The sequence below is a fragment of the Crocodylus porosus genome, unplaced genomic scaffold, assembly GCF_001723895.1.
Source record: "Crocodylus porosus isolate Cpor-Errol unplaced genomic scaffold, CroPor_comp1, whole genome shotgun sequence".
NCBI classification, from domain to species: domain Eukaryota; kingdom Metazoa; phylum Chordata; order Crocodylia; family Crocodylidae; genus Crocodylus; species Crocodylus porosus.
Genome location: NW_017728933.1, coordinates 744,090 through 761,815, shown reverse-complemented (window position 1 = coordinate 761,815; position 17,726 = coordinate 744,090). Strand labels below are relative to the sequence as shown.

Here is a 17,726-nt window from a genome sequence, read left to right as displayed (position 1 = left end):
CCAGAGTGATGAGCTGCACGGAGCCTACTTGAGGCTGTTGGCCAAGGTAAGAAGTGAATGGATGGCCATGCCAACAGTGTAACATTGCTGGTTAAATCAAACCAAAGGAAAGACTTGGGAGTCAACCATTCCAAGCCCTTCACTCCCCACATTAGGCAATTACTGTAGTGAGTGTGTAATAGGCCACCAGCCCCAAACACCAAGGTCCCTCTATGCTGGTCAGTCATCCTAGCAGCAGCTCAATCAAACATGCTCCCAGCACCATCAGAACACTGGCCCCTTCCACCAGGGTTCGCTTGATTTAAAAAAAACCATTTTGTGCCAGTTCCGTTCTTTGGATATTTGCTATATTTCCTCCCCAAAACCCTATTTGGCCTTTCTTCATTAAGCTGGGTCACAACAAGAGCTACTTGTATATCCTTACTGTCCGGCAGCTCTATGTCTGACTGAATCCTTCTATTGGATTAATGCTGCCAGGGCTGTCGCATGACCCTCAGTCACTAGGCTCAGCCACTTGGAACATGGTGTTGGATTGCCCTGGTGCTCTGAGATGGTGCCCTGTTTCAGTCTCTTTTTCTCTCTTTCTGTTGCAAGGTATTTATCAGCACAGAAAGCCATCCATGGAACCCCAAACCAGGACGAGAACAGCTGCAAGATGGCTTATTTCAATGTCTAACTGAAACTGTTTGCTGAAGCTCTACTCCCTGATAGGGAAGGACATCACTCCTGCACAGGAACAGGCTGTGAGAAGCGCTAAAAGATCAACATTAATTACATTTGGCATTTCTGAGCCTAGAGCTACAGGCAGCCCTCTCTCTCAGTTGGTGTCATCTGTTGTCACTGCCAGGATGAAAACCCTTGGCAGAAAGACTGGGAAACAGCCTGCACTCTGCTTCAGTGAGCTGGGTACACCACTCATACAGAAAAAAAAACAGTGTTTATGGACATGAGCGGCAGGGAAAGGAAATACCTACTAATCGGGCCTGGTTCTACTGTCAGTCTTACAGCACTGAGGCACAGCAGCTGATATGTGGGGCACACGGCTCCTCAACTACCAACCAATGTCATACGCTGCAGTATCTAAATCTCAGAGCAGTCGAGACAAGGAAAACTCACGGTAGCATCATCATATCAGTGAATCCAGACCTGCCTCACATGCTTTGGGCATGTTAAAAAATATATATATATATATCACACGTCTGGCTTTACAGCAATGAGTTTCTTTTAAAAATAATACAGCAGGGGCAATTTTTCTTTACCTTCTGGTTTTTAAGACTACAGGTATACTGGGGTCATATGTTCAAGCTTTTTCTCAAGTGTTACGGCTGCTTGTGCAACCTTAATTTAGCCTATCTGCATGCATTATAATCCATAGCGTACATTCACATGATCACATGCTTTTTTTTCCCCCCCCACAGGAACCCTGCCTCCCTCAGTCACAGGACAGATGGTACACAGCAATAAATAAGTTGCTTCATTTGCATTTTTCACTGTATGAGCCTGTGCCTTATTTACTATTCAAACCCTGCTCTGAATACAGAAGTAGAAGTCTCCTCAGAGAGTTTTCACTTGATGTTTGTTGTATTTCCTGCTTTGCAAACGATGAATTTATTTTCACACTGTTCCTGAAAGGCAAGGCACAGCCATTGTCTCCATTTTATATGGGGAAAGTGAGGCACACAGAGAGTATTATTGTTACTTAGGTTTACCATATTTTATCACATATAAGACATCCCCACAATGATACACAACTTGTTTTTGAAAACCAGAACTTGGTGTTATATTGCACCCTCTGTGTGTCAAGCAAAAAACTGCAACACCAGAGCAGCTCCTTTAAGCATAATTGTGAGACCTGAAAAAAAAAATAAAAATCATGAGTTGACAACAGTGGGCACTTTGGGGCAAATCCTGGATGTGGACTTGCTTTGCCTAAATGGGCTTTGCATTCTATGCTGGTGCTTCTCACATTACAGAAAGAAGTGCTTGCACTGATCCACTTGTGCCTTTATTTGAAGATGAAGTAGTTGTAGCCAAGAGGAAAGCACAGCTTGCTGTGCCCTGCAGCCTGCCACTCACTGTCCTGCTGGTTCTGAGGCCCATGTTCCAGAACAGATGATGCCCTCCACAGCTCGCCCCTAAATTCTTCCATAACCACTCTCCATACATCCTCGGGGAAGTAATGGAGGTAGAAGTGCACTTGTCTACAGAACTTGTGCAGTGGTGCCTCCCCCCGTTTCCATACAGGCAGGGACTAAGAGTGAACTGCAGCAGGGGCTGGAGGCCTCCTTCTCTTTAACACCATTTCCTCCAGCATCCTCCTTCTCCCAGCTGCCCACTCTCACTTAAAAGCATCTTCCCATCATTCCCCTTTTCCACCTCCTTGTGCAAGTTTCCCATCCCAGGACAGAGGCCGACAAGACTGATTTACAGCTGTGTGTCAGCTACTGATCTCATTGCCTGGCCCAACCCTAATGGATGGATTTCAGCTGCTGTTAGAGTGTGACAACATCTGGACTGACATCAGCAATGACACCCGAACAGGGGACAAGCAGTGCCATGAGCCTGGGAAGGCCAAAGTGCTGGGCCAGCCTGACACAGGAGAAGGGCCAGAAGGCGCCTGTTTCACTCCCTTCTGGAAAAGGGGCAGATGCGGTATAGAAAGGGAAAGTCAGGACCCAGTCATCACTCACTCCATTCCTGTGACAGACATATACAAGGCACTCAGTAAAGTGCAGCAGGCCAGGGAGCAGACTGAATGTGTGTGGGAGACAGCAGGGCCTGGAGACTGAAACAGACTGCTGGAGTGTAAATGGAGGAAATGAAAAAGGGATAGGTGGAAAATAAGAGGCCTTGAAAATAAGCACTTCCCCTCTTGTCTAGGGAGGGTGAGGGGGTTCTCATAGTTTGACAAGCTCATCTGGGCTCCACCACTGAAAGTGATGCCTGGCATGGCAGGAGCACTTCTCTTTTGAGACTCATACCTCCATCAGGTCTCAACTCCTGTGGCTAGCTGACAGAGCTGCTACCACATTGCACAGCCAGGGAAAGACACCGAGAGATGAATGGCTTGACTTTCAGGAGCAGGAAGCACATATCGCTTCCAAAGGCCAGAAGCTGAGGTTACTCCCTGCCCCTGAAATCCTCAGGCCATAAATAACTTGCCTAAATCTATACACCAAGTCTAGGGTGAAGGCAGAACTAGAGCCCTATACTGGCTCCAGCCAGCAGACACTGTTCCCTCCTGGACTTGTTATGTGAGTGCAATAAAGGAGATCCAAACATCTGGCCCACACAGCCAAGTGATCAGCAACTTCAGGCGCTTTAAATTTTTCTAGCATCTATGGAAAAAACTTCCAACAGACTCGATTTTCACAAAGTGCTCAGCTCTCTTCTTCAGACAATAAGGCGGCCCCAAGTCTCAGTCTAGATAGACTTCACCCCAGAGAGGCTGGCAATGGGACACAAAAAGTGAAGAGGGAGAGCAAAAACCATTGCTCATTCTTGACAATCATGGACTAGCTTTTCTGCACGGCAGGAATTGTTTTCTAGGGGCCTGTGCAGATGGAATTCACTGGGACACAATTTGAATACAGAAGACAGTACTTATTTGCCTAAAAAATGAATTGGCACCTATTATTTGCCTGTAGAGTCCTTCATGCATAAAATACATAAAAAAGGAAGGGACCAACCCTGTGCTTGTTAAGCTGTGCTCCCTGTGAAAGCACCAAGTAAAAGGGCTGTCTCGGACCCAAGTCTAAGTGTACAGAATGCTCTTCCGGGAGTCTGAGAAACAAGACGGGCAACATTTGCTTCTTCTAAGCTCCCACGTACAAACTGTGTGAGCATGTAAAGTACCTTAAAAAAAAAAAAAAAAAAAAAAGCATCCCTCTTGAGTGGATTGGATGGATGGGTAAGGATGGCACTACCAAGACCTAAACAACCTGTCCTTTAGAGCCGTTCTGTGGCTCTGAATTTGGATGGGAGACATTTCCACATCTCACAGATCCTCAAGATAAATAAACCCCAGTCCTGCTCCTTCAGGCCATTGGTGTGCAGACCCTCTCCCTCCATGCCCAAGTTCACAGTGAATTTGTGATCTGTACACCAAAGCTGAATGAAAGAAGAGCAGGAGACAGAAGAGCCATGCTGGATCTGCAGAATGCACGTGCGTTACAGCCACACTGGAGAAGATAATTAACTCCATGAACTACCACAATACCTGGTTCAGTTGGCCCACTCTGCCTCCATGGCAGTATAGGCCCATAAACTGCTCAGAATCCTGCTTGGCAAACTGTAGCTTGTTGTCTATCCCCAATGCAGAACTGTAGCCTGTTGTGTACATTGCCATCAGGGATGGACAACAGAAGGGAAGGCACTAGGCCACAGCAAAACCTTTGTCTAATTCCTGACACGGTTACCCCAGGAAGGGATGGGAAGGGATGTATAATGCATACAAGCCTCTTGGGACTTAAAAGCAGCAGGGTTTACTAACAAGTACAATACAGTCAGCTTTATTTCTATTAAATGCAGATGCTTGAGTTTAACAGAACAATTTCTCATTGCATATTTGCTGCCCACAAATAAACAGTCTGATATACTAGACACTCCAGACGCTGACTAGATGTTATACAGACAAGTAGCTTCCAGTTTGCTGATGACTTCCCAGAATACCCTAACAAAGCAATGCACACTGAACTCGTGTGGTACAGAATACAGATACAGAATTGCTTTGCACCTGGCTAGGGTATCACATACACCAGCTTCTACTGCTAAGATAAAATGCCCCCAGGTACTCAAAAACAGATAAATCCCTAATACAAAACTGGGAGCTCAACTTCCCTAATGGTCGCCAGCATTCAGAACCATGTCAGGAGACAGGGAATTTGGGACCTAGATGGTAATTTTTCATCCTCCCCTGCCATAGTTTCTTTAAAATGGTTAACGAGCCAAAAAATGTATCTTATTATATATTAGACAACAAGTATAATTGGTCAAAACTATTGGTATGAGGGGAAACAGCTTTCTTGGGTGGAATGTTGAAGCCAGGTAAGTGGCTCTCAAACTGACAGCTGTGGTGCAGAAAATACACTCCAGAGAAATCACAACACATGAATCTATTTTTTTTTTTCCTTATTTGCTTTAAGGCTAGTAGATATGTCAGTATTCCAGATGCAAACCAGGGGATATGTTGGAATTGTTTTGCTGAGTTTACAGCAACAAGAAACTGGATCTATATAGGTTACTGTTAATGACAAGAAGTCTCTGCTATAATTTTGCTCTATTTGAAAGATAAAATACACTCTGCTGGAAATAGTGATACATTTAGATAAAAATCAGAATTTTTTTTTAACCACGCTCAAGCTGTGTGTGTCATCTGTTTTATAAGAAATTGCTGTACATGCCCTGCCCTAGAATTTCTCAACAGGAACAAGGAATCTTATTTTCTGCTTTACCTAATGCTGCAATTGTAGCTGTCAATCTCCCTGTAACACGAGGGAAAAAATCTGGCAGTTATTTAATAAAACATTTACAGGGCCAGGAAACTGCATCCTGGGATACATCTTCTTTAAGTTCTTACATGTTTTGCCTTAAATATCCAGGTTCAGGGTGATGACTAACAGCACTTATCACAGAAATGAGGACAACGCAATCCATACTCCATCTCTCCAGGGTGCGCATTAGTCATCAAAATCCGGGATGTCATCATACGAGTAGCCCCGATAGCCTTTGGAAGCATAGTAAGCAATGCGCAAGTGATAAAAGCCTGGCAAAAACACCAGGATCCCAATGATCAACACAGGGATGGCTCGGTCAGTGCCCTGAAAAAAGGGAAGAGGAAAGACACACAAAGTTAACGTAATACTCCTAACTAGGCAAGTCCCTATTGCAAAAGGTCTTATCTAGCATTAAGCCCTGCCTTTGACTCTGAATTTTCACCTTTGACAGTGGAAGCTTGCAACAGACCTTTTTTGGCCATTATGAAACAAAGCTGTTAAAAACAGATTCCACTTACTCCTTTGCTAATGTATCCTGCAAGCAGGAGGGCTCCTATGACAATGAGAAGAGTCCCAATCATGAACAGCACTGTGGCAAGTGCAATTGCCTTGTAAGGGATTTTTGGCGGGCTCTTCTTGAACTGTAGGGAAGACAGAAATTAAATGGCATTAAAAAAAGTGGTACTAAAGACAACCCAAATGACATGAACACTTGCCCTCTTGCTTTTGCAGGAGTATAAATTCAACACTTAGGATGAAGAGTAAAACAGAAATCTCACAGGAACTATGGATCTAGCAGCAGCATCTCAGTCCTGTGAAACCAGCTTCCTTTTCAGCTGAGCATTCAGTCCCCACAATAGCCTTTTTTTTTTTTTTTTAAAGCTAGGACTTGCATACAGCCATTGCCCCTCAGCTCAGGGGCACAGGGAGCAGTCCCCAGGGCTGTGTGAAGTTACAGAAGCCTCCCCAGAATTGCCTGTTACTTGTAACTCAAGCCAGAACTGATGACATCTCTGCAGGTAGGTGCATAGGGGGCATAATACAACAGAACACATGCATAGTCCAAAGGGCTTTTCCCTCGACTCCTTGCAAGTTGTTCATAGACGTTATACTGGACAAGAGCAGCACACAGAAGTTAGAGTGTAACCTCAGCCCTGACATAGGAACAGAACTCTGAACTCTCCTATATTTTTGGTGCACAAAAAGAAAAGAGGTCTTCCTCTGCTTTTCCCTTTTACCTGCAGGTCAATGTAACCTTCATCAGTGCTGGAGAGCTTGGAATACTTCACTTTGCTACTGGGGATGCCAGCAGCTAGATTCGTACGTGAAGGCATCATAACAAGAAGGCTGTGTCCTCAGCTAGAACCTAAAAACACAAGAAGTACAGGATCATAGCAGGCAAGCGGGCAATCAGGGTCAGATACATACTGGTTAAAAACCACTTCTGAAGTGAACCACTTCCGAGTTTCCTACCTGTGTTACTAACCTCTTGACTCAACAAAAATGGAGGCTCAGCACTTGCATGGCTCAAGCAGATTTCCAAGTGCTTTCTATGTGCAGCTGATGGGTCACCAAATCCCTACCTTACAGGCGTGTAAAGGGAGGTCCAGAGAAGGATGCAAATTTGCCTTCAAGCAATGAATACAGAGCAGGGTAAAGGATGATCTCCTGGAGATCACCCCAAGTCCATGTCCTTTTAAAGTTTGGCTCTCTTTCCTCATCTGTGTTATTTCTCCACCTCTGTCTTTCCTTCAGTGTGGACCCAGAAAGCAAGCTGCCCAGTGTTCCCTGCTTTGGGATATGCACCAGGACAGTACAAATACAACAGACAAGATGGCACTTGGTTGAAGCTAAAATACTTTGCTGAGATCTACTAGGTTCAACATCATGTTCTTTGAGGTGCTCTGGTTACAAGTGACCAAAAAAGAAGGTTGGTCCCCAAATCCAGCTTCCTCCATCTGTAGGGAGAATTTCTGAGGTATTCTGCAGAACTTGCACACATTCCTTTCTAATAAAGAACAAAAACCAGCTCCAGGACCTTAAACACTGCCATGAAACAGAACAATCACAATCTGGGCAGCCCACACACAGGTCACAGCAGTGATAGACCAGTGTGGAGGAAATGACTGGCAAATGACATAACACAACCAACAGCGATGCAGTGAAAAGCTTGTCAGTCACAGGTCCTCACTGTTCAAGCAGGAATAGAATAGTGAAGGAAGCAGTGCTCAGAAATGGAGCTTTATTAAGTTATGCCACAACCCTACCCTCCAATTTCACCTTGCTGCAAGTCCAAGCCATGTGGTTTCCTTGCCAGCAGCGACAGCTCCTTAAGATGGGATTTCAGAGGCTGGTGGATGTGGCTTTGTTCTGCAATGCTCTCACTATGCAAGAGCTGAACCATGTACTTATCCTGCCACCAATGCCTCCTATGCACCTCTGAGAAGGTAATAGCTATGCTAGCCCTCAATTTATATTGCCACCAGAAAAACCCTTAGAGGCAGCTCTGGTTAAAAGCAGGGTGTGAATGCAAAACTACTGCATTTCCTGAAAGGCCCCTGTGCAGAGAAGGTCTTAGACCCAGCAGAGCTGATCTATTCTTTCCAGAGCCTCCACTGCAGTGTTAGCAGTGATGTCTAATGTACTCACTGCCACAATGCCTGGATGTTAGGTATCCGCATGCCTAAGCAACCATTTCAGATCTGCATTGCAGCCTGAAAGGACTCTCACCCACGGTCCACCAGAGCTACCACATTTACAGTGGACCAGACAGCCTTATGTGGGGAATGGTGTTCTCTCAGTATTCCCTAAAAACATAAAACCTGCCTACAGATAACAATGGTTCAGTGGCCCAAATTTAGTGTACTCAGCTTCTCTCTCTAATCTGTTGGACACCAAAGGGAGTGTACTTCCAAGCTACCCATGCCTCCAGAGCGCAGTCCCACCGTCCCGCCCAGGAAGAGATCAAGACTGTTCCCTTTTTTTGTGCTCCGACACCCATCTTTGGGATATTCTCTTTCTATCAGTACCCTTCCCTTGCCAGCTTCAGCCTTGCTAAAATGATACATCACGGCTCCATTCTGAATTTGTTTTATACATGCTCCATTTTAAAATAGCTCCCAGAAGCCTGTATGCATCCTGAAAGGGATAGAAAGAAATGTTCAGTTCATGGAAGCTAGATGCCAACATCATCTCAGCTCTGGATTTGACACAGTGGATTTTTTTTGTTCTCTTTATAGACAAAGCAGAAAGCCAAGCCAAGTTTCTCATTTCTGTAGCTCATGGTCATAAAAATACTCCCAAAAAACTGACAGCATTGCAAATTCTTAGTTCCTCCATGAGGCACTTATTCTCACCTCCTTCCCCCAGGCCTGCAGAAGCCAATGGCAATAGGACAGGTGACCAGGAGGTGCAGCATACTAAAAGTTACTTTCACAGCATAGCTGAGTAAGGTTAATGCACTTTGTAACTGCTGAGCCTTGCATGCAATTGCCACTTCAAAAAGGGAAAATCAAGTGCACACACTAGAAGCTGAGAACTGGAAAATAAACCCAGGTCCAACTCCCTTTCTTGCACTGTAAAGACCCATTTCATTCAGAATAATGTGGGCGCGATTCTTCACTGACCTGCACTAGTTTTACCCCACAATTTCCCCTGGAATTACTTCTGCTTCATAGCACCGCAAGAGAAGACCCATGCAATCAATTCCCCTACCCATCAATGAACCAGAGGTTGAGCCTGAGCCCAGGAAACACTCCAAGCTCACACCTACAGTAACTCCACAGAAGAAAATGGAAGTAATTGGGGGTGGGGGTGGGAGGGCAGTATATAAAGATCTGAGATCATACACAGCCTCACTATTCATTCTGGGACAAACTAAGTGACAGTGACAGTCATAGTGACAGTTCACACTACTGCACTTGCTTCCTGCTTGTCAAACAGGCTGGTCATCATTGACAGAAGCCACCCAGAGAAAAATTAGAAAGGTAAAATGTCAGCCTCAGCACAAAGGGTCAATGTTCACCCAATTTAATCTCCACCCCACAGCAATAGCAAGGTCCATTCCCACTGCATCCTGCCAGGACCTTGCATGGACAGAGGTGATTTAAAAAGTTTCAACTGAATTACAAAGGTTACATCAGCCAAACAAGGGTCCCAATGGCAAAGAGGAAGAACAAGGTACCCTCTCCCCCGCTAGATCTCAGGTTTGCCCACTGCTTCCGGAAACAAGTCTGAACTCTTGCCCTGCCTATTTCTTTTAGATTGAGTTACCCCAACCCTTGGGAAATAAGGGAACCTCATCTATCACCTTGTGACTCAGTGTCACATTGAGGAAATCTGCTCTGCAAAGGCCTCCATAAGCAAGAGGCTGAGCAATTAAGAGCGGGACCCTCGCTGCAAGGCTACTTTGTACCTGCTGTTGGAGCCCATAGCTCCCCGCGCTGCTTCCTCTCTGGCAGTAAGAGCGGCATTCGCCCCAGGAAGTTGATTGTGTGCTTCCAGGGTATGGCCAGCAGGCCCTGCTCCACTTCCTTCCTGACAGCAAAGCTCTCATTGGTGGCTGAAGTGACATGCAAGCTGATCTGGGCACATCCCACCCTGTTGGCTGCATGCAAACCCTCCCTATGCAGACTGCATTTGTATCATGTCAGGGATACAGCGCTTCTCAGCACACAGGGTCCTCCATGGATACAGCGCACAGGCAGCCTTCAACTTATGTTGCAGTTAGCCAAGGAATAAAACACAGCAGTGGGTTACTGCAGAGAGCCTTAATGAACAGGTTCACAATCTATGTTATCAGGTCCTGTAGCTTTACTGACTTGTTTCTTTGAAAGCCTGGCCAAGAGCCTTGGATTACGTGAGAAACTTTTCCCTAAACTTCCCTTTGCTTGTGGAAAAAGTGCTAGGACACAGGAATCATAAGACATGCACAGCAAAGGCAAAAAGCAGCCAGAATTTCTCTTTTTAAAAAGCAGGTCATTCCGGGGAACCTGCCAAATAATTTGGCAAGGCTTGTAAGGTGACACAGTAGAAGAAAAGGCAAGCCATCAGACTAGTGAGAGCTGTTATTTAGCCTTACATCAGTCTCAGAACATGCTTATGCAACAAAGACAAGCAAGTAGTCTAGTAGCAACTCTCTCGGTGAACTGTAACTGTCAAATGGATCAGCAGACATTAAACCTATAGCCCCAAACCAAAAAAACACAAACCAAAAAAAACAAGCAAACTGTTTCTTAACCCAACTTAAATTCCCATTCGTGGGAAGCTGCTTATGCTATTTTTTTCCTCCACGTCACCAACATTTATTACCTTGTTTCATGGAGTGTCTTATGCCTCTGAAACAGTGGATCAGTCTTAGATTTGAAGCACTCCTTAATGTTAGGTTTTACTCTGTTTTGAATAAGGAATAACAGCAAATCTTGTGCTGCAAAGAATGCAAAGAACCCAAGACTACAACAGGTCAGAGCATTTTTATTGCTAGGTCCCCATTTCAAATCACTGGGTGTAGTTTGTGTGCAGAACAGGGTTAACCATGTGCGTTACCCCATGCTTGAAGAGATAAGTCAAGGACCACAGTTGATAATCACTGTTCTAAAAGCATCCCTCAAACCCACAGAACCTAGATTCACTGTTGCTTCAGTAGCCTTAGATTGACAACTGCTCATTTCATCAGTTCACAGCACAATTAGGGTTACATAGTACACATTGGGGTGAAAGAGCCCCTGTACCTTTAAGCTACATCTGTACTGAATTAACCATGTACCATGCAAGAGAAAATGTTTTCGCTCAATCAGCCTTCAAGAGGCTAATGCATTTGTTCAAAGGGCCAACACTGCTATTGCACCCTGCTCCAGTATTCCCCCTCCCCTGCCCAGGTTAAGAACTGAAAGACACTGGCTGCCACAAAAGCCTAAAACTAGTTTTAATCCAAGGCAGCAAAAGCAGAATGTCCCAGACCTTAGCCTAACACTGTCACCTTGTGATAGTCTCCTGCCAAGTAGTTAACACTTGCCAGTAGTATTGTTTTGGTTCACTTTAACGATCTTACTGAAGTGTTTCAGTAGATCTCATTCTAATTTTGTTTTAAAAACCAGAAACCCAAAACACCCCAACTATGTATTTCTGGTACGTGAAGGTACTGGTGCAGAAAACAAACAAACAATCTCACTAATGGGGGGGGGGGAAGCTACACATACACATAGTAATGAAGGCTGATAGTAATATCTAAATTAGTCCTTTAATAAGCAATTACTGTCATTTAAAAAAACAAAAAAGTGAAAAAAGGTAGAGAAGAATGAAGAGATTACTGACAACTACATTTATAAAGCTTCTTGAAGTTCATCAAGGCAGTGGAAGTCAACTGCCAAATTGCTTCCAAGACCCAACAGCTCTTCAACAAGACCTGATAGTGCTTAACATGAGCCATGCCACTCTGCTTTGATGGCATTGGTTTCTCTACTTAACCGATTACATCTCCAGTACTCGGTCACATTCCAGAGGTGGAGGTTATACATACTGATCAGTCCATTAGTAGTGAAATGTTCCTTTAATGCCACAGTATCAAGCACTACTGGGTGCCTTCCCCCCCCTGCTTCACAGGCCCTAGTTTAATAAGGCTTTGAAGTGGGGGGAAAAAGAAGGGAAGGGTTCCCATTGATGCCTACAGTGAACCTTAGACACTGTAAATGTTTACCTGCAAAGGTTAAAAGATATCATCTAGTAATCCTGGAAATTGTCTTGTTGTGAAGATATACAAGGCTACTTATCTAGACCCTTGCATACATATAGTGTATGCCTAGTTAGGTGACATCAACTGATGGAGCCAGTAACAGTATGGGTATGAACTTGCATCAGATTACATGTCAGATCTACAGATAGTTACACTAAACTCCAAAAGCACCATCTTATCCCATGTATAAGAAAAACCAGGTCTGACAGACATGTACATTGTCCCTGCAGTTAGGTCTCCTTTCTGTAGAAAAATCATTCTACTTACTTGTAGTCCTGACCAGCTGAAACAATTTAATTAAAGGAATATCATATTGAGACCATCCTTTATTTGCCACCTGCAGCCACCAACTTGCTAATGTTGTAACAAGTATTCCTTCACTTTTTCAAATATTATGCATCTTGCCAAATTCAGTATTGCCTACCTGCTTGCAATTTAGTTAACAACTGGTAGTATGATGATCATAATACCTGTTAACTATTCATGGTCATGTGAGGTACCAGGAACAATTTATTTCATTACAGATCCAGCTGATAGTCCTTTAATTATGGACCAGCTTCCTAGGGTCTCAAAAATATTTGTCAAAAATTAAGTGATATGCATCAAGTAGATTTTTTTTTTTTTAAAAGAGGATAAAATAACTGAATAATGCGCTTTATTGACAGTTTCATATTTCAATTATATTAAAGACGTCATGCTCAAAAATAGAAAAGGAGGTATTGAAAAAGGCTGCATGGAGTTCTCTAGACTATTCAAGGCAACAGTAACCCCTGAACTGCAGTTCCACAGGTAGAGCCGTAGGGAGATTACTGCAGTTTTAATATTGCACCCTTTTTGCTGCTAGCAATGTCAAAAAGGGAATAAAAAGCTTTGAACCTAAAAACAGCATCTAAAATAAATTTTGTAAATACAGAAAGTCTAGAATAGTGAAGTATCTACCATGAGAAATTTTTGTTTAACAAAAATAGTAGATCAGAAAAATATTTACAGAGAATTATCTACAAACATGCCTAACAGTGCTTATCTGATGCCCCATGCACTGAAACTGCTAACAAAATTGAATGGACTTTTTTCCACGCCCCCCCCCCCTTTCAGAAAGTCAGTTTCCTTCCTCAAAGAAGCTTTCAGTGGAACTTCCTCAGTCTGAGATGATTTAAGAGCCTTCTTGTTGATCCTCAATCTTTGGAGCCAGGTAGTATTTTAAGTGTCCCATATCAGCAATCTTGTACTCCACAACTGGAGGAAGGGGAATAAAAGACAGCACAGGTAAGTCAGTTAACTTTCAGCACCCCTCAAAAAACAAACAAAAAAAAACATTTAGTTCACAAGAGGGTCAAGATTTTAACTGAATTCCAGAGAGACAGCTGTCACTCTCTTACCAAGGGGAACATCTGCAGACATGCTGAGCGTTACTGTCGGTGACAAAGGAGTTGCTTTGGTAAAGAAGTTCAAGTACCTCAAAGCAAAAGTCAGCTGGACTGCCTCATTCATCTCTATTGTAACCTAACAAAGATATTAAGAAAAAGTTAGAACACCTCTTGGACAATCAAAGTTATTGGCTCTTAACAGTATTTCTGCCCTCTTACCCGTTTGGATGGAGAAATTCTTGTGTGTTCCAGCTTTAAGCACAGCCTGGTACTACCACAACTTCAGCTGAACCAACTGTTCAACCCTAAGCTCTGCATTTGCTTAAGTCAAGGATATTAGGTTTTGCTGTAGACCAGCAACTTTTTCCTACCTCTATTCTTTCAAACCCCCCCTTAGATCAGGGTTCTGGAGTAAGAATATAGGAAAAGCTGCATTTATACATTTGCTGTAATCATTTTAGCCACTTTAGTTCTCTAAACCCACCAGAGACCCAATATATCCTTTATGATTGTACTTGGTATCTGTTGCTGCCACACTGTACATTTCCTTTAAGAGGTCTTTGAGAGTCTTAAAGTCTCAACTTACAGCTTCTTCCTCTTTATCAACATTACTGGTCTGGGACAGTTTGATGTTTCCACTTCCTAGCTCTCCATTAGCTGAAAATTTTACACCATCTTTTGCACATGAGATAACAACTGCATCTCCAATATGGCTTAGATCTCTGCAGATGCGTGCAAATTCAGCTGAAGGCATTTTCACAACACAACTGTATTCTTGTTCCTATAAAGGGAAAAAGCAAAAACACTGGTCTCAGATCATAGGTCCTCAAGGTTGAACTAAATAAGATGATACAGCTTAAACTTCACACTGGAAGATTTCTACTCCTCATGAAAGAGGAGAACAGCTAATCAAGGGTTGCAGTCCCCATATCTAGGACAAATTTTCACTCATCTTACTTGGATGGACAGATAGATAATCTCTGTTACTTAAACAAGTCCTTTTTTTTTTAAAAAAAAAAAAAACACAAGTTTAAATGTCTTCTACACCTTTGTGTGCTTACATAACATCCTTTGAAAAATACCTTAAGTCTGTTTATAAAGAATAGACCGATGAACTACATTGAGTAGTTTGGTATTCAAATGTGCTGTACTTCCAGACAGCACTGGGGAGCCTACTCCCTTTTGAACTACCTCAAAACTATAAATACCACTTGTTGGTTATGCCCACTCAAGGTAAAGCTCAAAGGGGTCAAACTAGCGCATCTCTCTTTGTAAGACAAATGCTTAAAGAGGTAGATTACAAAAAAAGCACTGTCCTCCTGATCATGTATTTGAGAACTGAAGAGCCAAGTCAACCACTATCCACAGGTGATCAACATTTCAAACTCTAGGCTTTTCCTAATGCTTCCCATAGGCCATCTTAAAACTATCCCACCGAGGTGGAGAATTGGGAACACAGAATATTTTAGAAATCTTCAACAGTAACATTTTACCCTCTTATGAGAGTTAGCAATTTAATTTAGCTCAGACAAAACAAAATGGCTTACTGGGATGCCAAGCTGTTCCACATCCAAATCCATTAGTTTCATCTCATAATCAGAGACCTTTTCTTGATCTAGGAGAAAAACATCAAAATACATGCATGTGTGTTTGATGAAGCAAAGTTAAATCTTGTGTTTTGCAGTTAGATCCTCTCAATTTTTTTTTTTTTTTTTAAAAACACAGAAAGAGTGATATTCATAGATTATAAGGGACCTTGGAAGATCATTGGGTCCAGCCCCATGCACCACGCAGGAAAGATAACCGAGGGTCAGATGACCCCAGCAAGGTGACCATCTAGTCTCCTCTTGAAGATTTCCAGCGTAGGCAATTGCACCATCTCTGGAAGGAGCTTATTCCAGTCTGGACACCCCAAATAAAGTCTTTCCTAATGTGAGCCTGAATCAGTCTTCTAGGATTAACTTCTGTGGCCATTACTCCTATTTTCCCCTTAGCTGCCCTATCAAACTGTTATGAGAGCCACCCCCCGCAAAAGTCACAGGACAAGACATTTCTTGGCGCAACTGTGTAAGTATCAACAAAAGCTTCTGGTCATCTAAATGACCATCTAACTGTACCCGCCTAAATCATACAAAGCTTTTGAAGTAGGCACTACCATAATCCAGATGAGTGCTTCTCACACACCTATCATTAGACTCAAGGCCCTTCTCCATTACTTTGGGTGCCACTTTATTTTGGACAATTTCAAAGGCTCATCTGTATATTACAGTGCTCAGCTGCTTTCAGGAAAACCAAAATCAGTGAAGATGAAGAGGAACAAGCCTGAGCCTCCAATTATCTAATTATATCTGCACACTTCCAAGAGATCTTGCAGCACTTCAAGGCACTGCAGGACCCTGGTTGAGGGTCAATGATTTAAGTGTTCACTTCCAGCCTCATCTGCCTATTAAGAGGTGCTCATTTTAGTCCTTAAGTAGTGCTGCAAGTTCAAACTGACGCTTTTTTTGAAGCATGTTTTATTTTCATCAACATGTAAGCTTTTGACCCAAGTGTTTCCTACCTTTGCTGAGGCCAGCATTTTGTAGGGTGATCTCTTTTATTAGACAAGTGGCACAGGATAGAGCTAGACAAGCTTTTGGAAGCAAGACATTTGTCAGGCCTTCTGCATTCTCCACCCCAGCTGTACAGTTAGTTCAAGAGATCACCCTACAAAATCTGCCTATCACCTCATTTGCAGACCCCTGCAGCTCCAACATGGCTCGAGTCCTCAGATATGGTGCCTCATCTGCCTCCTTTGCTGCTTGTGTGACTAGACTCTGGAATAGACTCCCAGTGGGGGTAGTGCAGACACTTGACTTCTGTGAAGATCTCCAGGGTAAGGGGTGGAAGGGACCTCATGAGATCACAGGGGAAAAAAGAAGACTGGATGCACACCCTGCAGAGATCACTTGAACCCAGCAGTCTTTCCTTTCCAGAGGCTGGACCCGATGATCTCACAAGGTCTCTTCCAATCCTAAGTTTCTGTGAAGCACAGGTACTTACTTGGGGCCTCAAACACCAGGGCCAGGGTGTCTGCATTGTCTTCTGCCCGCAGTGTGATGATGTCTTCATTGCCAGCGCATTTCAGGATTTTGGACATGCTGCAAAGGGGGAGACTGGTTAGACCAGCCTAGACAAGGCAAGGCATCTTGACCCACCATGTCCCCCATCTCCGCAAACTGTTTCCAGGCCAGAGGAGCAAGTACTGTAAGGGTCACATTCACCCTTCCCCCCGCGGGGGCTCCTTCCCGCCACTGCGCGCGGGAAAACCCTGAGCGCGGGGCGCCGGCATGACGTCACCACGCAGGCGCGCGGCACAAGCGGCGCGCACGCGCCGCTCTCCAGCCCCAGACCCCCCGGCCACCCCCGCGGCACCTGGTTAGGTTGACGCCCATGGCGATGTTACGGTCGCAGCGGTAGGTGTCGAAGCCCTCGGAGCGCAGCGTGAGCTGCACTAGCGAGACGTGCGAGGAGTCCATGCTCTGCAGGCTGATGCCGCCCGAGCCCAGGTCCCAGCAGGCCTCGGTGATGAGGTCCTTGAGCGCCTCCAGCACGCGCTTCAGCACCGAGCCCTGCACCAGCCGTGCCTCGAACATCGTGATACACAAGCGCTACCAGACTGCTGCTTCCCGCTGCGCGCCAACGGCTGTTTTTATAGCGCCCCTGACCTCACGTCCGGGTCCCGCCTCCCCAGCTTCTCCGCTAATCGCAGCAACTTGAAGCCCCGCCTTCTGGCCGCTAATCTACCAATCCGTGCCCACCAGTGGGATCGTGCGCGAAAAATGAAAGCTCCTCCTTCCGGCCAATCAGAGCCTGGGAGTCACCGGTAGTGCCGCCTACATGGGAATCTGGACAGAATCCCACCCACGTGCTCTGCCAACGCCAATCGCCACGCAGGTAGCAAGCAACGCGTTTCCTCCCACCAATCCAGGCCGGTCTTACAACCCGCGCTTGCTTCACAAGGCTACACGGGCTGGCTACTCAGCCCTGCCTCTAGTGTGCTCCCAGGGCCCGAGTGCCGTGCCCAGGGGCTGCTGCAGGAAGCCTCACGGCGTGTACGGGGCAGCTCATGTACACCAACCATCGGCGTACACC

The 17,726-nt window shown here is 44.6% G+C and overlaps 2 protein-coding genes across 3 annotated transcripts; both read right to left on the bottom strand.

The window, feature by feature from the left end:
* Window positions 1-4,495: 4,495 nt before the first annotated feature.
* TMEM230 (transmembrane protein 230) lies at window positions 4,496-10,009 on the bottom strand. Of its 2 annotated transcripts, none has more exons than XM_019545946.1 (4): window positions 9,910-10,009; window positions 6,734-6,861; window positions 6,014-6,136; window positions 4,496-5,819 (listed from the first exon to the last, which is right to left on the bottom strand). In XM_019545946.1, the coding sequence occupies exons 2-4, from the start codon at window positions 6,830-6,832 to the stop codon at window positions 5,679-5,681; spliced, it is 363 nt and encodes a 120-aa protein (XP_019401491.1). In that variant the 5' UTR covers window positions 6,833-6,861; window positions 9,910-10,009; the 3' UTR covers window positions 4,496-5,678. The 2 variants fall into 2 exon arrangements, with proteins under 2 accessions (XP_019401491.1, XP_019401493.1); XM_019545948.1 differs by lacking the exon at window positions 9,910-10,009 and adding an exon at window positions 6,969-7,539.
* A 3,297-nt stretch (window positions 10,010-13,306) lies between these two features.
* On the bottom strand, window positions 13,307-17,688 carry PCNA (proliferating cell nuclear antigen). The gene is made up of 6 exons (XM_019545945.1): window positions 17,007-17,688; window positions 16,635-16,732; window positions 15,140-15,207; window positions 14,179-14,373; window positions 13,605-13,728; window positions 13,307-13,461 (listed from the first exon to the last, which is right to left on the bottom strand). Exons 1-6 carry the CDS (start codon window positions 17,225-17,227, stop codon window positions 13,379-13,381), a joined length of 789 nt encoding a protein of 262 aa, XP_019401490.1. The 5' UTR covers window positions 17,228-17,688; the 3' UTR covers window positions 13,307-13,378.
* Window positions 17,689-17,726: the final 38 nt, after the last annotated feature.